General features: G+C 51.6%; 1 protein-coding gene across 4 annotated transcripts; it reads left to right on the top strand.

Annotated features, from left to right (window-relative positions):
• Window positions 1-2,462: 2,462 nt before the first annotated feature.
• Window positions 2,463-18,620, top strand: LOC138380279 (cytochrome P450 4F6-like). Of its 4 annotated transcripts, none has more exons than XM_069464939.1 (13): window positions 2,468-2,660; window positions 5,381-5,476; window positions 5,672-5,816; window positions 7,241-7,294; window positions 7,387-7,514; window positions 9,091-9,212; window positions 9,909-10,179; window positions 10,523-10,589; window positions 10,787-10,916; window positions 17,088-17,221; window positions 17,317-17,381; window positions 17,546-17,628; window positions 17,939-18,620. In XM_069464939.1, exons 3-13 carry the CDS (start codon window positions 5,693-5,695, stop codon window positions 18,114-18,116), a joined length of 1,356 nt encoding a protein of 451 aa, XP_069321040.1. In that variant the 5' UTR covers window positions 2,468-2,660; window positions 5,381-5,476; window positions 5,672-5,692; the 3' UTR covers window positions 18,117-18,620. The 4 variants fall into 4 exon arrangements, with proteins under 4 accessions (XP_069321037.1, XP_069321038.1, XP_069321040.1 ...); XM_069464938.1 differs by having other exon boundaries at window positions 2,605-2,660; window positions 5,381-5,490; XM_069464936.1 differs by lacking the exon at window positions 5,381-5,476 and having other exon boundaries at window positions 2,463-2,660.
• The last annotated feature ends 3,089 nt before the right edge of the window (window positions 18,621-21,709 follow it).

Genomic DNA, 21,709 nt, shown 5'->3' with positions numbered 1-21,709 from the left:
AGAGTCGCTGTAGCTCCGAGGAAAGCAGAGGACAGAAGCCCCCTCTGACCAAACCCCGCCCTCCTGATTTGAGTCGAGGCTGCGGCAGGTGCCCACAGACCCCTGCAGAGTCCCACTGCCCACAATGGGTCAGCCCCACCTCCGAGAGCCGGCAAAGCCTGGGGTTCCCTCAGCGCCTCTGCCCTGGGCGGTCCCCTTGCTGCTGGCTAAGCAGACGCTCGAACAAAGAGGAAAATTCCCTCTCTCCTCCTGCAGGCTCCTCTGCTCCTTTCGTGCTTGGGGTCCCCTCCCTCAGTTCTGGATGAGAAACACCCTTTCCCCCTCCACAGGGATGGTCTCTGTGGACCCCACCCTGAGTCCTTCCTTTCTGGGGCTGGGGCTGCTGGGGCGGCCCTGTTGCCAACTGCTCAGCACTGACACCAACCAGGGGTCCCGCCTGGGGAGGTGGAGACCAAGTACTCTGGGTCTGCTGGACTTTTCTGACGCTTTCCTTGGGCCACGGTTCCCCAAACCAGCTCATGTGGTCTCCTGGTACCTCTGCCAAGACACTGGCAGCCTCCCCCAGTGGATCTGGCCCTGGCCGTGCCTTCAGGGGCTGGTTACCTCTCCTGGTTTGTATCGCCAGAAATAGAATGCAGCAAGGAGGATTTGAGGCTCAGAGAGGGCAAGCGACTTACCCAGGGACGCACAGCCGGCCAGTGGCAGAGCATGGATTTGAACTCAGCTCTGCTGAATCCAGAACTTGTTCCCCCCTGACGTATGAGGAAAGGAAATGAGAAACCGCAGCCAGCGTGCAGCCCGCACGCTTGTCCTGGAGAGACTCCAGGCTGACTCCGGGGAGGTGTGTCTTCTTGGCGACACAAAATTTAATGTTTTAATGTTTAAATTTATAGCAGCTCAGTGTGAAAACAAAGCAACGGGGACGTGTAGGAAATGAAGTGTGTGTACTCCAGTTCTACGTCCCTCCCTTCCAATGTGATATGTGAATTCTTCTGGAATTTTGATACAAATGTGCACACACAGACACACACAGGCACTGACACATTTTATATAGAGATGGGAATATCACTCACGTATCATTTGAGATTGGCTTTTCCCTGCTCCCTCTGCTTTGCTGGTGCAACACTTGCTAAGCCCTGTGAAGCTTCATCAGGCCCATTTTGCAGACGTGAATACCAAGGCTTATAAGCTGATGGGTCCTGGCTGAGGCTGGTCACGCAGAGTGACCTCCACTGCTGCTCTGACTCACTTGCCCACTGCCTGCTTTCGGGTGGGGTGGGAGGGCCCTTGGAGAGAAGCACCAGCCTCCGTCTTCCCTAGGTGACCCCCCCCCCACAGCACTTGCTGGGGACATGGCGTCAGTCAGGATGTGTGATTTGGCAGCTGAGAAGTTCCTTGTTGGATGAGAAACCACTGGAGAGACTCCAGCTTCCTGAGGCTGAAGAAATCCCTGCCTGAGACTTCCTGCTTCCCAAGCTGGTTCGCTTTCTGCCTCCTGCCCCCTGGTCTGGGATCCATGCGCTGGACCTCCCCCTTGCCATGGCTGCAGACACCTGCTGGGCTTTGAAGGAATCTCTGATACCTGCTTCTGGATTGGATAATGGGCCAAATTTTTCTTCCTTGGCTGGTTTCCCCAGGGACACCGACTGCCATCAGGGCATGGGTGTTGCAGGAGCAAGGACACACTGGCTTGTGCACACCACTGGGCACGTCACCCCTTGGTCAAGGAGGTCCTTTCAATCACACAGCCCTCACCCCCTCTTCTTTTGCCTCCCACTCAAGGACGCCTCCTCCTGGAAGCCCTCCTGTCTCTCTCACTGTGTGTTCTTGATTCTCTATGTGGCCATGGCCCCTCTTTCTACCAGATGTTTCTCCTTGACAGCAGGGACTTGGACGTTGCACCCCCAGTGCCTGGAACAGGGCCCGGCACCGAGCAGGTGCTCAGTGAACACACAGCTGTGGAAGCGCCTTGGCAGGTATAGAATTTTCTCCTCGACGTCCGACCCCCAAATCTGAGTGTTCTCATTGTAGATTCAGCACTGCAGAGTCATGGGAGTCCGGTTCCCGTCCAATTTCACCCGGATCTGACGCCTCAGGCTGTTTGAATGCCTGTGCGCCATGCCCTTTGTTTTTGGTTGGCCGCTAGGCAGGGAGGAGCCGGGTCTGGGTGGCCCAGCTCATCCCCCTTCAGCCTTCAGAACAGACCCCCTTCAGAACAGACCAGGGGCATAGCAGTCCCAGGAGGAGGGGAGAGATTGTAGGGGGAGAAGACATTCTTGACTGTGTCTCTCTGTCCCCTCACTCTGCCTCTTCCCCTGGGGTCCCTGGGTCTCCCTCCCTGCTCTCAGCCCCTGCATCCCCATCTGTGACCCCTCCCGCCCCTGCCCCTCTGCACTGGCCCTGGAGCCCCCTTCCCTCCCCTGGGCCTCAGGAACTCCCCCTGCACCTGTCTGCCCTGCAAGATGCTGCAGCTGAGCCTGTCCTGGCTGGGCCTGGGGCCGGTGGCCGCCTCCCCCTGGCGGCTGCTGCTGCTGGTCGGGGCCTCCTGGCTCCTGGCCCGCATCCTGGCCTGGACCTACGCCTTCTATGGCACCTGCAGCCGCCTCCGCTGTTTCCCGCAGCCCCCGAAACAGAGCTGGTTCTGGGGTCACCTGAGCCTGGTGAGTGTGGCAGCAGGACGGAACTGGGGTGTCAGGGTGGGTGGACGTCCCCAGGGCTGGGAAGGGGCTCAGGGAGCCGGGGGTGGAGGTGGGCTGGGGGCTGGGACGGCAGAGAAGCGAGGGTGGCCGAGGGGAGCCCCTCCTTCCCACTGCCCGACCACATCCCTTCCTCCCTCCGTCCAGCCCATGCCCCATGCCTTTCCTGTTCGTGCCCTTCCACGCCTCAAGCCTGCTTCGGGTCCAGTTCTGCCCGTCTGTTCCACAGTAGTGCACCCCTCTCTTACTTGGGGGCTTCCAGGGCGGGCTGCACAGAGCAGGGACCCCGCTCCACCCATAGTCTCATCACTGGACTTGAGGCCTCCTCAGGGGCAGCACTGACCGGGCCTGACCCCTGCCTGGGCCATCCCAGTCGGCCTCAGGCCAGATTCTGCCTCTCTCCGGCCAGCGGCTTCCCCGCAGGGATCGGCTGCGACCCCTGCCCACGGCACAGCTGGGCCACGGAGAGAATCGCAGTCTCTCCCCACCCCCTTCCTGGGCAGCTTCCTCCTCTCACCCTGTCATCCAGGGTCCCTGTTGTCCCGATGCGTCCCAGAGCCCAGCCTGGAACCCCCATCCTCATGGCTCTTTGGAAAAACCTTGCCCTTGGATGTGATAAACCACCCAACTCCTCTGAGGCTTCTCTGCAGGGGTGCAGGAGAGAGTCACAAAACGGGACAGACGGGTGACATGTAAATTCCCACCCACCCCCTGTGCAGGGCACCTCATTCTGCGCCCAAACTGCCAGCCGGCTGGCTCTGCCGTCCCCTCGTGGGCAACGGGCTGTGTTCACTCCCTGCCTCTATTTCCCCGCTCACTGCTCCCCTGTTCCTCAGCCCTATCGTGCTCCCTTGAGATGACAGCGACCTCCAGGCCCCTAGATCCCATGGATCCCTCCTGGCCCACCTCGGCCGTCTCCCGCAGCTCTCTGACTGTTGGCTGCCCCGTCCTTCCCCGCACCTCCTGTTCTCCCTCTGTCCTGGATGCACCTTGGTCCCCAGAGGAAGAGAGCAGGAGGAAGCAGAGATTCCCTCCATCTGTGCAGAATCCAGACACGCAGCTCATTGCCAAGGCCACTCGCCTCTGGAGGCTGCAGGGGGGACGGGCTGTGGCTCCTTCTGGGGAGGTGACGGCCACCTTGCAGGTCACCCCACAGAGCAGGGCTTGAGGGTCCTGACTCAGCTGCTGTCCACCTAGCCCCAAGGTTTAAGAGGTGGGTGGGCCCCATCTTCCTCCTCCTCAGTCTGTGCCACCCCGACGGTGCCTGGTCTGTTGCCAACGCCACTAGGACCCACCTGGAACACCTGGTGGTGGGGCCGTGACACCGTCTGAAACTTGACGGCCCCTCCCTGCCCAGCTCGTGCGTGGCCCCTGCAGAACCCAGGGCCCCTGCCGCTCTGGGCGCCTTGGTCACCTTTTCCTTTCTCTCACTGACTTGCCAACCCCCCTGTGGGAATCTCTGGGGAGACTCAGCCCAGGCTCTGCCCTGGAGGCACCCCCAATCTTGGGGACCCAGGTCTAGAGAGACTGAGACCCCCCCAATCTTGTGTGGTCAGGGCTGGTTCCATGGAGAGACAGGGGCTGGGGGAGCCCCGAGGGGAATCAAGGTTTCTGCCGTTGGGTCAGGCACGCAGGCTTCCTGGAGGAGGGGTTGTTGGAAGTGGGTCTGGAAGGATGAGTAGGAATTTTGTAAGCAAAGAAGAGAAAGTGTGTTCCCTGTGGAGGGGTAGCCCGCCCCACGGCCTCAGGCTGGAGAGCGAGCACCTGGCTTTTGAGCAATGAGGAGTTTGGTGCCCCTGGAGCAATCAGGGTCAGAGGCAGAAAAAAGGGGGAGGGTAGATAGGGAAGGGAGTGGATTCTGAGGGCCACCGGGAGCCATGGAGAGTGTGTGAGCTCGGGAGGGGAGACGCCAGCTGAGCCTACACGTGCCTGTTTTCTTCTCTTGCCCATTCAGCTTCTCCCTCTTTCTTCCAAGCTCCCTCTGAGGCGCCTCCGTCAGTAAAGCGCTTGCACAGGCATCTGCCATTCAGGCTTTGCTTCCGGAGAGTCCGCGCTAAGATCATGTCCCTTTGTCCTTCAGTGTCCTCTCCCACTGCCCTGCTGTCTCTGCTTTTGTTCCCGGACTGGCGTCCACCGTTTTCTTCCACTTCCTTCTCTGTCCATCCCAGTGTCTCCTAGGTCCTTCCCAGCTGCATCCAGCCAGGGCACCGTGTAGGGGTGATGGGAGGGGACACAGTGTCCCCCGGGGAACTCCAGCTCGGGATGCTGACCTGTCCCGGGGTGGTGCAGCCAGGCTCTGGGGAAGGGGCGCGGCTGCACCTCCTCCCAGCTCACTTGCTGCCCAGCCGGGAGGCATCTGGCCAGAGCTGGTGGCAGGCGGCCGTGCTGGGGTTGGGGGACAAAGGAGAAAGTGGGGTGGGGTGAGATTAGCTGTGAATTGGGGGGTGAACGGTAAGTGGGCTGAATGGTAAGGTGTCGGGGGGATGGGGAGAGACAGAGACAGAGCGAGGGAGACAGAGGGGAGAGGGGGCGGGAGGGGAGGCCACAGAGCGAGGAACAGATAAACAGGGAGTGAAAGACACACACACACGCACTGATACCCACACGTCTATCTACCTACCAGTCACCTGTGTACCCATTTCTCCACACTTCCATGTCTTTACCTCTCATTTATGTCTATCTAGCATGTCTACCTGTCCATCCTGTTGCTCTCTCCATCCATCCATCCGTCCATCCATCATCTACGTATCCATCTAGGGAAAGACACACAGAAGAGGAGGGTGAGAGACAAGAGGTACATAGGTACAGACACAGACAGAAACAGAGACAAGCTGACTCCACAAGAGGTGTAGACCAATAATCCAGGCAGAGGGGCCGAGAGGGGTGGGGGTGTGTGGTGGCCAGGGGGCTGCAGTGGGCGGTGGCAGCGTCCGAGGCTCCCTGCCAGGCCTGGCGTCAGCCTTGACCATCCCCAGGCCCAGAGCACTGAGGAGAGCATGCGGTTGATGGAGCATCTGGGCCACTACTTCCGTGACGTCCACCTCTGGTGGATGGGGCCCTTCCACCCCATCGTGCGAGTCGTCCACCCTAAGTTTGTTGCACCCCTGCTCCAGGCCTCAGGTATCTCTTCCAGGAGCCTATGCCCCCGGCCTCTCCCCTGCCTCTGCTCCCAGCCCGTCCCACCCCTGGACAGGCCAGGCTGAGCAGGGAAACGGAAACAACCAACAGAGACCATGGCTGTGCCACCAACCTGCTGGGTGACTCAAGGCAGGTCCCCGGCTCTCTCTGGCTACTGAGGTCGCTTTCAGTTGTGAGTAATGGAAACTCAGCCTCATGTGGTCTAAGCAAAGAAAGAGAAACTATTGACTGTAAAGTCCAGGAAGGGTGGCCTTCAGGCATGGCTGGATCCAGGTGTTTAGACAATGCCACCAGGATCCTGTCTTCATCTCTGAGTTCTGCATCTCTCTGTGATGGCTTCACTCTCAGGCTGGTAAAGGTGGGTCTCAGAAGCTCAACCCCCATGGAAAATTCCCTGTATTTACAGGATTCCCTTAAATTTGCCTGGCCCAGGTCACAGGCCCCCTTTTGAGATGGGCATTTCCTGGGTAAGAAAACTGAGGCTTAGGGAGGCACAATGACCTCTGAAGGTCGCATGGCATACCGAGGCCTCGATCTTGGTCCTGTGCACTCTCTGCTGCCCCAGCTGCCTCGGCTGGGAGAGACCCTAAGCTGAAAGGTGGTTTGGGAGGGAGGGGGTGTCCGGAGGAAGGTCCGCCAGACCCCCAGATTGGTAAACTGTGTCAGGTCAGCCCTGGGGGCTGCTCTAGGGCTGGAGGGAGCTGTGGCAGCTCACCGTGGCGGGCAGAGTCAGCGTCTGAGGGGGTGGCATCCTCTGGTCTCTTCGAGGACAGAGGAGCCCTTGACCATAAGCACTTAGTACTTAGTGTGGAGTGGAGCAGGACACTGAGCAAGTCTGGGTCATGTCTGGGCCACACCCGGGACACTAGCAGGTCCATATTTAGGTCCCATCTGGGGCTCATTGTGGGTCAAGTTGAGGTCACGTCAGACCATTTCGGGTCCGTGTCAAAGCATGTTGTGTCATGTCATAGCAGGTCATGTATGTTGTGGCCACGGTCAGGAGCATGCCGACACACGTCAGGCCATGTGCCACGTCCCAGGTCCCTGTCAGGAGATGCCAGGGAGTGCGGAGGGAGGCAGGGTGTCTTAGGTCCCTCTAAAGGTGTCTTGTAGGGTGTTGGGCTGTGCGCGGGTGTTGCAGAATATGTTGGACCATGTAGTAGCCGTGTCAAGGCATGATAGGGCGTGCTGTGCTACGTTAGGGCGTGTCATGCTTACTGTCAGCTGCAGCCTGGCCTGGTCCCCCCTACCCGGGTCCTCCCTGCTTCCTCTGCCCTTGGCCCCCTCCCTGCTATGCTGGGCTTGGAGCGGGGCAGTGCAAAGCCCTGGCTGGGACCCTCCATCTCCCACCCTAATCCCCTCCCCTCCCCCTCTCCGTGTCCCCTGATGGTCCTCATTCACATCAGCTGCCATCGCACCCAAGGATATGACTTTCTATGGCTTCCTGAAACCCTGGCTGGGTGAGTAACCACAGGTGAAGGGATTTGGGGGCACTCTTGGGGGCCAGGGGAAGGTGCTACCCAGGCCCACCGTCCTTGGCTGCCCCTCATAGGGGATGGGCTCCTGCTGAGTGCCGGTGACAAGTGGAGCCGCCACCGCCGCCTGCTGACGCCCGCCTTCCACTTTGAAATCCTGAAGCCCTACGTGAAGATTTTCAACAAGAGTGCCAACATCATGCATGTGAGTCCCTTGAACCCAGGGTCCCAGCTGGAGCTTTGGGAAAGTGGGAGTGACCTCGGACAGATCTGGTCTGAAATTTTGGCTCTGCTGGGTGGCTTTGGGATCATTGCTTTTCCTCTTCGAGACTTGGTTTCTTCATCTGTGAAACGGGCAGAACAATTCCTACTTAAAGAACGGTCAAGTTGATGAAATGGAGACCTGTATCTGGCATGTCGTGGGTGCTCAGAAGGCAGTGATTTCTAGTCTCTCTCACAGAAGTCCTGTAAACTTAAGGTAATGGTGATGAAGATTGCAGGGTAGCTCTTTCTGCAATACAAACCACTTTATTTTTTTTTTTTTTTTTTTTTTTTGAGACAGAGTCTCACTCTGTTGCCCAGGCTAGAGTGAGTGCCATGGCGTCAGCCTAGCTCACAGCAACCTCAAACTCCTGGGCTCAAGCGATCCTCCTGTCTCAGCCTCCCGAGTAGCTGGGACTACAGGCATGCACCACCATGCCCGGCTAATTTTTTCTGTATATATTTTTAGCTGTCCATATAATTTCTTTCTATTTTTAGTAGAGATGGGGTCTCGCTCTTGCTCAGGCTGGTCTCGAACTCCTGAGCTCAAACGATCTGCCCACCTCGGCCTCCCAGAGAGCTAGGATTACAGGCGTGAGCCACCGCGCCCGGCCGAGACAAACCACTTTAAACTTAACTGGCCTTGGTGGGTCGACTGGACTCTTCCATTTGCCCCTTATGTTCCAGGAGGTTAGCCTGGGCTTGCTAGCATGGTGGAGCCTGGGTTCCAAGAGGGTGATCAGAAACACTTAGTCCCTCTTGATGCTTGCTTTCGGAGCTAGCATGCCGCCATTTTTGCCACATTCTGCTGGCCAAGGCAGGTCCCAAGTCCAGCTCAGCTTCGAGGGATGGAAACAAAGGCTCTACCCCCTAATGGAAGGAGCTGCAAATCTCATGGCAAAGGGGGAGGGATGAAAAATTGAGGACATTTCTGCCATCATGTAGCCCTATGCTAATGATGAGATGACAATGAGAGCTAACATAGATTGAGCACTTGCTGTATGCCGGAGACCATACAGCAAGTCAATGATATATGTTGTCTCCGATTTAATTTTCACAACCCTTTGAGGTAGAGATGACTGTGATGGCCACATTATAGATGAGAAAACCGAGGGTCAGAGAGGTGAGGGAGCTTGCCCCAGTTCACCCAGCTAGTAAGTGAGCTAGGAGTGGTGGAGCAGGGGTTGGTTTATCTGGGACCAAAGGAGGTCAACTTAACTGTTACTGAAGATTTGACAGGTGGGACCTGGGGGAGGGCAATGAGTTGACCAAGGGCACTCAGAGCATAGTAGACAGAGTTGGAACTTGAACTCAGGTCTCCTGAGTCCCAGCCTTGGGGTCTTCATCTCCGAACAGTAACAGCTTCCTCTCCCACCCAAGCCTGGTCCTCCCTGGGGGTGGGTGCCTGTGGCAGAGGACCAGGAGGCTGCTTCTGGGGGAGTCTATCCTGGTGGTTGGGGTTGGGCAGGGGCTCAAGGGAGCCAGGGACCAGCCTCAGCTCTGTGCCCTTCTCTGGCCAGGCCAAGTGGCAGCGCCTGGCCTCGGAGGGCAGCGCCTGTCTGGACATGTTTGAGCACATGAGCCTCATGACCTTGGACAGTCTGCAGAAATGCATCTTCAGCTTCGACAGCCATTGCCAGGAGTGAGTCCTTGCCCAGGGTGTGGGGACGTGCGATTAAGTGGAGAGGGAGAATGGACCAGAGCCTTCCCAGAAGAGGCGGGAAGCATTAAAAGCAGGGAAGGGCAGAGAGAAAGAGCAGTTCTTCCAGGTAGGTGGAGGCGTGTGCGGGGAGGCAGGGAGGCTAGGACGAGCAGAGCATGTGGAACAGGTGGTAAGGAGACGCCATGGAAAGGAGGTGGAGGGTCGGCACTGGCTGGGTCTTAAGGACATGGACAGCCAGGCAGAGGGGTAGGAATTTTGTCCTGAGGTTCCCAGGGAGCCATGGAGGGTGTTTGAGCAGATGAGAGTCTTGGTCCGAGCTGAGCTTGGACATTTGGCTCTACAGAGGATTGACTGTCATGTAGACGTGAGGATTAGGACCGTGGAGAGGAGGAGGTCTGAGCTCGGTGGAGAAGATGGGGAAGTTTTGGGAGAAACTGAGGAAGAATGGGCAGGATTGGATGTTGCATAAGAGAGAGAGAAAATGAGCATGATGCCCAAGCTCTGCCCTGGGGACCTGGACATGAGGCAGCTCACAGAGAGCGGAGGTGGAGAGAGAAGTGGGCGTGAGGCAGCGTCTTCTGGATGGAGCGTGGTCCGAGGATGCTGTCTGGGAGGCGCTTCTGGGGTTCTGTGTGTGTCACAGAGCTGCTTCCTCTCTCCGGCCTGGTCCTGCAGGAGTCCCAGCGAGTACATCGCCGCCGTCCTGGGGCTCAGTGCTCTCGCAGTGAAACGGCACCGGCAGATAATCTTGCACACGGACTTCCTGCACTACCTCACTCCCGACGGACGGCGCTTCCGCAGGGCCTGCCACCTGGTGCACGACTTCACGAATGCCGTCATCCAGGAACGGCGCCGCACTCTCCAGAGCCAGGGTGTTGATGACTTCCTCAAAGCCAAGGCCAAGTCCAAGACTTTGGACTTCATCGATGTGCTCCTACTGGCCAAGGTGGGCCCCTCTGGGACCTGAATTCAAGAGGTGGACTAGACATTGATGTCAAATATCAGATCCATGAACTTGTACTTGATCCACAGGGCACTGGGGAGCCATGGAAGGTACTTGAGGAAGGGCGGGACAAGTGAGAGATAAGTTGCAGAGGTGACCGTGTAGTGTAGAAGGTGCCTGGGAGGGGCAAGCAGCAGGCAGGAGATCAGTTAACAAACATGGGTGACAGATCTGGAGATGACAATGGCGGCATCCTGCTTGGACGATGGGTCTTCAGGAATGTTTCAGGTTAGACTCAGGTGCCCTCAGAGCTGGTGTGATTAGGGGTTTTGCCTTCTGTCTTCAGGATGAAAATGGGAAGGAGTTGTCAGACGAGGACATACGAGCAGAGGCTGATACCTTCATGTTTGGGGGTGAGCGTCCCAGTGTGGGACCACAGTGGGGACAGGGGTCTCTCCATCCCAGGGATGCGGTGGGTGGACCCTGGATCACTCCATTCTGCCCATCCTCCCCCACCCCTCGTCCTCCCTGAGAGCCTCAATGTAGGGCGCTGTCCACACCCGGGTGCTGGAGCAGCCCAGAGACTCAAGCCTGCCTGGCTGCCCCTCAGGCCATGACACCACGGCCAGTGGTCTCTCCTGGGTCCTGTACAACCTTGCAAGGCACCCGGAACACCAGGAGCGCTGCCGGCAGGAGGTGCGAGAGCTGCTGAGGGACCTCGAGCCTACAGAGATTGAATGGTGAGTGCAGGTCCTCACGGCCTGTTCCTGAGCCTGTTATCATTGACTCTGCTGGCAGGTGGGGAATCGGGGAGACGGTGTTTGCTGACTCTGCCATTATTGCCTAGTGGCAATAGGAGCAGAGCCCAGAAGCAGGGCCTGGTACCCCGCCTGGCTAGCAAGAGAAAGCTTGCAGGCTTTGGGGAAGAAAGTTCTAGGAGTGCATATTTATTGCCCCAATAACTTGCTATGTGACGTTAGTACAATCAATCCTCTTTTCTGAGCCCCTTTCTTTTTAGTAAATGGGACACATTTCTACCCAACAGGGCTTCTTGGAGATTTAGTGACAATGTGTATAAAACATATGCCACCCAGCAGGTATGCAGTAAAGAAACTGCTCCTCCACCCCCTGGCTTTTCTGTCTACAGTTGCATTTCTCCCCCAAGACTTCACTCTTTTTGGTTTTTGCGCTCGCCTCTAATTCCACGTTATAGTCTGTTCCACGGATTCACGGAGATCTTAGTGGGGAAAGGGCACCATCTCTCCTTTCAGTAGGCACGTCCACATCGCCTGCCCTTTCCTGACGTGGTGCCCAGTCCCGTCTTAATTCTGCGTGGCTGGGCCAGGAGGCAAAGCAGGAGAGGCTGGGAGGAAAGCAGTGAGCACAAACTCACCACGCTGGGCGTGGGGACAGGGCAGCGCTTCCACTCCAGGGGACAGCCATGCAAAGGCCAGGGTGGAAGCATCCCTGAGGGAGCCGGTGTGTTTGGGGAAGTAAAAGTGTCTGAATCCTTGTGAAATGCACAGTGCGAGGCACAGAGAGGGCCTCCGGGTGAGGCTGGAGCTGGCAATGGAAGCCCCTCTTGGAATGCTGTGGAAACCATGTAAAGAGATTGGAATTTAGGCCTGGCACGGTGGCTCACACCTGTAATCCTAGCACTTTGGGAGGCCGAGGTGGGAGGATCGCTCCAGGTCAGGAGTTCGAGACCAGCCTGAGCAAGAGCGAGACCCCATCTCTGCTAAAAATAGAAAAAAATAGCCAGGCTTGATGGTGTGCAGCTGTGGTCCCAGCTACTCAGGAGGCTGAGGCAGGAGGATCACTTGAGCCCAGGAGTTCGAGGCTGTGGTGAGCTATGATCATGTCACTGTACTCTCGCTGGGGTGACAGACCGAGACTCCACCTCAAAAAAAAAAGGAGCTTGGACTTCATCCTGAGGTGTGCCAGTTCTAGTCTGTTGAGCAGTTGATACGAGATCAAAGGTAAATGTGAGCAGAGAGGCTGCTGTTAGGGAGGTCAGACATGGTCAGGCACTAGTGAATGTTCATGCTCAGTCATTGGCTGGGGCCTGTCCAGGACACTGTGGCCTTGGTTGAATGGTGCAGCAGAACTTGAAGACCCTGTAGCTGGGGGCTGGCAGCTCATTGCACTTCTTGCAGCTGGACAGAACTTTTCTTTTCTTGAAGAGAGTTCCATGACTAACATAGGAGGCCAATGGGGAGCCACCGGAGATGTTTGAGCAGGGGAGGTCCAGGTCAGATCGTGGTATCAGAAATATCTTTCTGGCCGGGCGCGGTGGCTCACGCCTGTAATCCTAGCACTCTGGGAGGCCGAGGTGGGCGGATCGTTTGAGCTCAGGAGTTCGAGACCAGCCTGAGCAAGAGCGAGACCCCATCTCTACCAAAAATAGAAAGAAATTATATGGACAGCTAAAAATATATATAGAAAAAATTAGCCGGGCATGGTGGTGCATGCCTGTAGTCCCAGCTACTCGGGAGGCTGAGACAGGAGGATCGCTTGAGCTCAGGAGTTTGAGGTTGCTGTGAGCTAGGCTGACGCCACGGCACTCACTCTAGCCTGGGCAACAGAGTGAGACTCTGTCTCAAAAAATAAAAAATAAAAAATAAAAAAAAAAGAAACATCTTTCTGTGGCTACAAGGGGGAAAAGTGGAGGGGATGAGTTGGGAGCTGTGAGTCCAGGGGGTACATTCTGGTCCAAGGGCTGAGGGATGGAGAGGAGGCGTTGGACCAGACGAACACTTTGGAGTATTGCCATGAGCCTCCAGGCTCTGCTCAGCATGGCTGTCCTGTTTCTGTGCTGCCCTCACCTTCAAGGAATCATGCACTTGGTAAACACTGAAACAGCACGAAAGGGCTACGATGTGTATAAGCTCCCTCTTGTGCCAGCCCCCCAGCCCCAGTCCTGCCTCATGGCTCCCTGGGTCCTTCCAGTGTCCGTCTCTACCCACGTGCGCCCGCTCAGTCTGCCTCCCCTCGTGCATTCGTTCTCTCGCTCTGTTTCCGCACAGCTAGCAGTACACACAGAGCGCTCAGGTGCGCACTGACAATATAGCTTTAGGATGTTTTCAGTTTTCCAGCATGACGTTGGAAAAATTAGTTTTGAATTGAAAAGACAATCAGAGGAACAAGTTTCATTTTCCGTTTTCACAAAAGAAAACATTACAGGGAAGATTAAGTCCACCGTTGTTATCCTCTCCTTCAAGCCTAATCTTATCTGTTTCATTTGTCGTAAGCCCTTCTAGGCCTTTCCCTGGGCAATATAGTCTACATATATATATGTATACACGGTCACTTGTTCTTTTCTCTCAATGAGTGTCTGGGAGCTCCTCCTTTCTGCGTGCTACGTACCAGTCCTCAGTTTACCCAGCTCACCCCTCTGTTGAGGACATTATGTAAACATTTTCCATTATAATAGATATTGCCAAATTGCCTGTTAGATCTCTCTACTGATTTAGCCCCCAGTTTGTGATGGGACTGGTGATCTCTGGTTCCTCCTTTCTGCTAGTTGTATAAATTTCCATCGTACTGGTGCAGCATAATGTATGAAAACTTCTCTCCATTGATGGACATTTGGATAGTTCTGAGCCTTTTGCTTAAGAAATACGATGCAGTGAACATCCATGTACGCTGACCATGGCTTACACGTGTGAGCACCATCGAAGAACAAATTCCTACAAGTACAGTTGCTGAATCAAAGATCACTTGAGTTTCATAGTTCAATAGCTCTTGGAAAATCCACTCCTACACACAGATTTTCAGAATACCCATTTCCTCATATCCTTCACAACAGTTTTCTCTACGACACTTTAAAAACATCTGCCAATCTAATGGGTGCAATATAAGACTTTGCTATTTTAATGAATGTCACTTTAAATATGAGTCAAGTTGAGTATTGTGTTCACCATGCAGTTCTCTTTTTCTGTGAAGTGTCAGTTTGCATAATTTTCCCTCCTTACTTTGGGGTTTTCTAGTTTTTTTCCTTACCAATTTATAAAATCTCTTTACATATTAAGAAAATTATTTATTTTCTCCATTATGCAAAATTCTTCCTTGGATTGTCTTTGTTTGTTTGGTTTTGCCTTATTTATTTTGGTTTGGTTCACTTATTTATAGTCACATTTATCAATTCTTTCATTTATAGCTTCTGGCGTTGTTTTTCCCCTAAAAAAGTCATGCTTGGAAAAGCTTTCACACTCTAATAGTAAAGTGTAAAACTCTTGTGTGTTACCCTGTAATGTTTTCATGTCTTTTTAAAATATTTTATTTAATATTTTATTAATTGATATGTAATACCTTCCCCCTATGAAATCTGTCTTGGAATAAGTACTGAGGAAGGAATCTATTTTTTTCTCAAAATGGCTAATGCATTATCTCAAAAGAATATAATGACTATGTTGTACTTGCCTTATGATTTTAAATAATAGCAGATTCACAATAAGCTAAATTTGTGTATTTTTTTTTTTTTTTTTTTTTGTTGAGACAGAGTCTCACTTTGTTGCCCAGGCTAGAGTGAGTGCCGTGGCGTCAGCTTAGCTCACAGCAACCTCAGACTCCTCGGCTTAAGCGATCCTCCTGCCTCAGCCTCCTGAGTAGCTGGGACTACAGGCATGCGCCACTATGCCCGGCTGATTTTTTTCTATATATAGATTTTTAGTTGTCCATATAATGTCTTTCTATTTTTAGTAGAGACGGGGTCTCGCTCAGGCTGGTCTCGAACTCCTGACCTTGAGCGATCCACCCGCCTCGGCCTCCCAGAGTGCTAGGATTACAGGTAAATTTGTGTATTAATTTGAGTTTGCTCCTGGATTCTAGTCCATTCCATTTATTTATTTGTCATACATAAGCACCAAGAAGTCTTCGTTATCACACTTTTAAAAACATTTTCGTATTTGATCAAGTTGGTCCTGTCTCATTAGTTTGCTTTTACAATATTTTCTGAGTTCTTACTTTTCCATTTGAACTCTATTATCAGGCTGACCAGTTCCAAAAGTACTCTTGAAACTTTTAATTCATTATTTTTTTGACCTCAGCTGTCAAGAAGAGAGTTTACCATACTCCTCTGTTCATGGTCCGTTCTACTCATTTTTCCATGCAATTCTTATTTCTTCCAATTTTATCCCAATACTCCACTTCCAGCCCTGCAACAATATGATTCTAGAGAGATAGAGCCTTTTATCTGCAAAATTTGTTGTTGGAGTGGATGTAATTTAAGATTCCAAATATGTTACTACATCACAGATCTTGTGTTGGTTCTTAAAATTTTCAGAAATGGAGCACTGTGAGTTTATCAGCCATTCATGGTTCTAAGTACAATGAGTTTATTGCTTAAACCATCCTATGATTCTTTCCTCCCCCACCCCTCAGCGCTGGATCCCTTGGATGCTTCCGTCTCTCCAGTGCAATGAACATCTTTGTACATGTCTCTTTGTCTCCGTGTCTGAGGGTCTCTCTGGGATCTGTACGTGGAAGCCAGCTTGCTGGACCATAAAACACACGTGCTCTGTCCTTGGCCGTGCACTGGCCGTTGCCCTGCAGAATGGCAGCTCCTGTCCACACCACCGTCAGTGCATGAGTTTCCTCTACCCCCATCCTCAGCTAACCCTTAGCATTGCCTTCCTTGCTAACTCTTGCTGGAATCCATGTGACATGACGTGTCATTGTTAGACAATTTTCATTTCCCTGATAACAAGCGACTTTGAGCACCTCCTGATATATCTCCTGTTTGGGCTTCCGTGAGTTCCTGGGACATATTCTTTGGCGACTTTTCTCTTGGTTCACCTGTCCTTTCTCTTGTTGATTTGCAGGAATATCTTACCTATTCAAGACATTGTTCTAGAGCTATATATTCATGGTAAATATCTCCTCTGAATCGCTCCTCAGAATGTAATTTGCTCCATGGTTTCTTTTATTGCACAGAAATTCTTAATTTTCATGTATATTTTTTGTTTGATCTTTCTGCTTGTGCTTTTGGGGTGTTAAGAATTCCTACTCCTAGGTCACAGAAATATCTCTTATGTTATCTTATTTTAGCTTTGTAGTCTTACCTTTCTCATCTAGGAAGAGACTCCACCCTGTGTACAGAGTAGACAAGCGTCTGGTCTTTTTGTGGCCGCATTGCCAACTGTCTGAGCACCTTCCACCAAGTATCCATTGCCCAGGGGTGTGTGGACCCTCCTTTACGAGATGCTAAGTTTTCACCTATCACGTGCCTGACGGAAAGCTCTCTACTCTGTTCCATGGACCTGTTCTTCTGTTCTGGTAGCGGTACCACAGACTTAAAAAAAAACTTTTATGTCATTTTTAGTATAATGCTATGCCTTTGTAATAGGTCTTAATATGTGGTGGACTGTGTTTCCTTTCTTGGATCTTTTATTTTTAAATTGATCTAACTCTAGCCAAGGTTTGTTCTTTCCAATCAGAATAAGGATGTGACATTCTAAAGAAAAATGCAGCCTGATATTGACTGGATTGTGTTGAATATATTGATTATTTTAGAAAGAATTGACACTTTTATAATATTAGGTCATCCCACCCTAGAGTGTGAAGTGGACTTTACTTATTCAAATAAACTTATAAGCCCTCTTGGAGAGTCCCGCCAACCCTGGCTTTTGTTACTTTATTTTGTAATTTTTAAAATGTTTTCATGCAGATGCATTAACACTTTTAAGGATACCCTTTACTTGTGTTTTGCTTTTGCTTGTATTTTGCTAAAATTACCAGGCCAAGTTTTCTTCTAGTGCTTTTGTGAGTTTGATTTTCTGATGCTTCCATCCTTGATTCTTCCGGAGTTAATTTTGTTGTATGACTCAGGGTCAGAGGGAGGTGAGAGGGTCTCACGGGGCAGCAGTAGGGCTGTGTTCGCTCCCTGGATAATCGTTGGGGGTGCTCCTTAGGGAGGACCTGGCCCAGCTGCCCTTCCTCACCATGTGCGTCAAAGAGAGTCTGCGGCTGCACCCCCCAGTCACTGTCATCTCCCGCCGCTGCACCAAGGACATTGTGCTCCCAGACGGCCGGGTCATCCCCAAAGGTGCCCACAGGGGCAGGGGGAGGAGGCTCCTGGGCAGGGTGGTGGTCCCATCAGGCAGCTTGGACCTTGTCCTGACTGTCCCCTCCTGCCGACAGGGAACGTCTGTACCATCAGCATCTTTGGGATTCATCACAACCCGTCAGTCTGGTCGGACCCTGAGGTGCTGCCCCTCCCCCCTTCTCCATCCTGGGACCTGGGGAGGGGGAGGGGTCCTGACTGGTGAAATCAGACACCCCCTCTGCTGTGCCCACATCTGTCTTTTCTGGGGGTGGCTGTGATTCCTGAGAGACCCCACTCGGCAGCTCTGTCTTGCCCCGTCCCCAGGTCTATGACCCCTTCCGCTTCGACCCAGAAAACCCCCAGAAGAGGTCACCTCTGGCGTTTATTCCCTTCTCGGCGGGACCCAGGTGAGGCCAGCGGGGGTCTGAGGCATGAACGGGGGGAGGGTGGTCCGGGTAGCGGCCTCATCAGCGCCCTCCCAGGTCTGCACTTGTGGCGTTCTCAGACCTTCTCCCGTCTGCTTGAGTTGGGGGCTGGAGTCTGAGCCGGCGTGGGGGGATATACCAGCCCACAGGGGGGTCCCAGGCACCGTTAGGTCGCTCCTCTGCCCCCCACGCTGATCTGGGTGGAGGGTGGGGGCCCCGGGCCAGGTTCCAGGCGCGATGGGGCCCTCATGGGGGTCCTGGGTGCCGTCACTGTCCCCACCTCCACCCCCAGGAACTGCATCGGGCAGACCTTCGCCATGACCGAGATGAAGGTGGTCCTGGCGCTCACGCTGCTGCGCTTCCGCGTCCTGCCCCACGACACGGAGCCGCGCAGGAAGCCGGAGCTGATCCTGCGAGCCGAGGGCGGCCTCTGGCTGCGGGTGGAGCCGCTGAGCTCAGGCCAGCAGTGACTCAGCGCTGCAGGCTTAAGACCCACTCCGACCCTCCCACCTGCCTTTGCAGACTCCCAGGAATAAGACTGCTGTCACCTGTGTCTGCGCCTCACCCAGAGCCAGCAGGGGGCGCGCGGGGACTGCAGGCACCTGCAGGTGGGACTGGCTGGTGGGGGCGGGGTGGTGTCCCTGAGCCCAGGAGCCTGACTCACTCTCTGGCTGAACACAGGGCTCCCACACTGATGGTGGGTTCTCCCAGAGTCCAAGGATGGACTTTTTTCTGTGGGCCAGAGGGAGCCATGGGAGGTGTTTGAGCAGGAGAAGGACCAGGATTAAAGAGGGACATAAGAGGCAGGTTTGAGGCTCTTGAGTCACAGAAGCAAACCCACAGAGGAATTCCACTTCTACTACCCTGACTTTGTGTCTGATCTAAAACACCCAGTCTTTTCTCTCCTAAGTTTTCTTCACTGTGTTTCTGTGGTTACTAAAATACTATGTTTATTAAACATAATCAGCCTGGTTGCTTTATAGCATGTGTCTGATCATTGCGGTATCTGTGTCTATTATATTGCCTGTTGTTTCTGCTGGTTTTCACTCATGGGGTCAGCGATTTTTGTCTGTCTGGTTATCTTTGCCTTGGTATTGGCTGTCATATTTGAAATAATATTTTTACAATTTGAATTCTGTTAAAAGAAGTTAAAGGCTTGTGGGGTGCAAGGTCACTAAGCCAGTTTAAATTTAAGCTGAAATCACACGTTCAGTCTCCTCCACTTCAGTTTACTCTCACCCTGGGAGACGGAGCCCTTTGAGGGTTCCTCCTAAGTGACTGGGGTCTTATTTCAAATTCCCCTGCTTGTATCACCCCTGGGCTTTGATATTTTTCCCCTCTCATCATGAAGCTGTTAAAACAGAGTTTCACATTTTCTTAATTGAGACATGCTCCTCGTGTGAAAGTATAATTTATGTATATTTTAGGTTTCTGTTTTTCTTTTTTTATCATGTCTTTGTGATTTTTACATTTTATTTTCATGTCATTTATTTATTTATTTTTGAGACAGAGTCTTGCTCTTTTGCCCAGGCTAGAGTGCCGTGGTGTCAGCCTAGCTCACAGCAACCTCAAACTCCTGGGTTTAAGCGATCCTCCTGCCTCAGCCTCCCAAGTAGCTGGGACTACAGGCATGTGCCACCATGCCCGGCTAATTTTTTTTTCTATATATATTTTTAGCTGTCCAAATCATGCCTTTCTATTTTTAGCAGAGACGGGCTCTCGCTCCATCATATTGACTTCCCAGACTCCTGAAGTGTGGGCAATGCCTTCCTGGTGTTTATAAATTCCCAGTTTACAGTGTCTTGTTATAGCAGCCTGAGTGGACTAAGACAATCCACGTCACCATGGAGTTGCACTACCGAGGTCGAAATCCCAGTCTGTATTTACTAGCTGTTCGGCTTGGGGAAAACTTCTTATCTCTCTAAGCTTCAGTTCTTTTACTATCTAATAGTGTCCACCTTACGTGGCTGTTGTGAGGACTGAACATGCCAGTATGTATAACATAGGAGCCAAATATGTTAAGAATTAATAGGTCTGAGGGTTAATTTCCTCCCCCTCCCTCCTTTTTGCATTGCAATTTAAATTTTGCAATGGTTGTAAGTCACAAAAGGTAACTTTAAGTTTTGGGGAATGTAGTAACCTGCTGTTGAAAAACATTCATTAGAATATTCAGTAAGTTCAAAGTATCCATAGTTAGGATGTGGGGGCACACACCTGTAATCCCAGCACTTTGGGAGGCCCAGGTGGGAGGATTGCTTGAGGCCAGAGGCTCAAGACCATCCTGGGCAACATAATGAGACCCCACCGCTACAAAAAATTTAAAAAAAACCCTTGATTTTGCTCTCTTGCTTGATAGCTCTCGCAAGGACTTCCAATACTATGTTGAAAAGTAATGGAGACAATGGGCAGCCCTGTCTGGTTCCAGTTCTAAATGGGAGTGCTTTCAGTTTTTCCCCATTCAGTATGATGTTGGCTGTGGGTTTGTCATATATGGCTCGTATCATTTTTAGGTAGGTTCCATCTACGCCTATTTTGTTAAGTGTTTTTATCATAAAAGAGTGTTGAATTTTGTCAAATGCTTTTTCTGCATCTAATGAGAGTGTCATATGGTTTTTGGTTTTGCTTCTATTTATGTGGTGAATTACATTTATAGATTTACGTATGTTGAACCACCCCTGCATCTCTGGGATGAAGCCCACTTGGTCGTGGTGGATTATTTTTTTGATAAGTACTTGGATTCGATTTGCTAGTATTTTATTGAAAATTTTTGCATCTATATTCATGAGAGAAATTGGTCTGTAGTTCTCTATTTTTGTCGTGTCCTTTCCAGGTTTTGGTATCAATGTTATATTGGCTTGGTAGAACGTGTTGGGGAGAATTCCATCCTTCTCAATATTGGAGAATATTTTATGTAGGATGGGCACCAGTTCTTCTTTGTATGTATGGTAAAATTCAGGTGTGAACCCATCTGGACCAGGGCTTTTCTTTTTGGGAAGGTTTTTCATTGCTGTTTCGATTTTGGTTCTTGATATTGGTCTGTTCAGGTACTCTATTTCTTCCTGGTTGAGCCTGGGAAGACTATGTGTTTCTAAAAATTTGTCCATTTCCTCCCCATTCTCCAGTTTGTGTGCATAAAGATTTTTGTAGAATTCATAGATGATATCTTGTATCTCTGTAGCATCGGTTGTGATTTCTCCTTTCATGTTCCTAATGGAGGTTATTAGAGATTTTACTTTTGTGCTCTTGATTAGTCTAGCCAGAGGTGTGTCTATTTTGTTTATCTTTTCAAAGAACCAACTTTTTATTTTATTAATTTCCCTTATAGTTTCTTTGTTGTCCTTTTCATTAATTCTGATTTGATCTTAGTAATTTCTCGCCTTCTGCTGGGTTTGGGGTCATTCTGTTCTTCTTTCTCCAGCTCTTTGAGGCTATTCCTTAGGTTGTCTATTTGCAGGTTTTCTGTCTTTTGGATATAGGCATTTGTGGATATGAATTTCCCTTTCAGGACTGCTTTAGCTGCGTCCCATAGATTTTGATAAGTTGTATCTCCATTGTCATTTAATTCAAAGAAACTTTTGATTTCCATCTTGATTTCTTCCTTTATAGAATAATTATTCAGGAGAAAGTTATTTAGCTTGCATGACTTTGAGTAAGAGTGAGGGTTTCTGTTTGTGTTCATTGTTACTTTTATTCCACTGTAATCTGAGAAGATGCATGGTATAATTTCTATTTTTTTGAATTTTTTAAGACATGCTTTATGTCCTAGGACATGGTCAATCTTAGAGAGCTATCAGGCAAGAGAGCAAAATCAAGGGAGTCCAAATAGAGAAGGAAGAGATCAAACTCTCACTTTTTGCTGATGATATGATACTATATCTGGAAAACCCCCAGGATTCAACCATGAGACTCCTGGAATTGATTAACGAATATAGCAAAGTCTCAGGCTACAAAATTAATATACACAAATCAGAGGCATTTATATATGCCAATAACAGTCAATCGGAAAACCAAGTTAAAGACTCAATACCCTTCAAAATAGCAACAAAGAAAATAAAATATCTAG

The sequence above is a fragment of the Eulemur rufifrons genome, unplaced genomic scaffold, assembly GCF_041146395.1.
Source record: "Eulemur rufifrons isolate Redbay unplaced genomic scaffold, OSU_ERuf_1 scaffold_324, whole genome shotgun sequence".
Lineage (NCBI taxonomy): Eukaryota > Metazoa > Chordata > Mammalia > Primates > Lemuridae > Eulemur > Eulemur rufifrons.
This window is presented reverse-complemented; position numbering and strand designations above follow the sequence as displayed.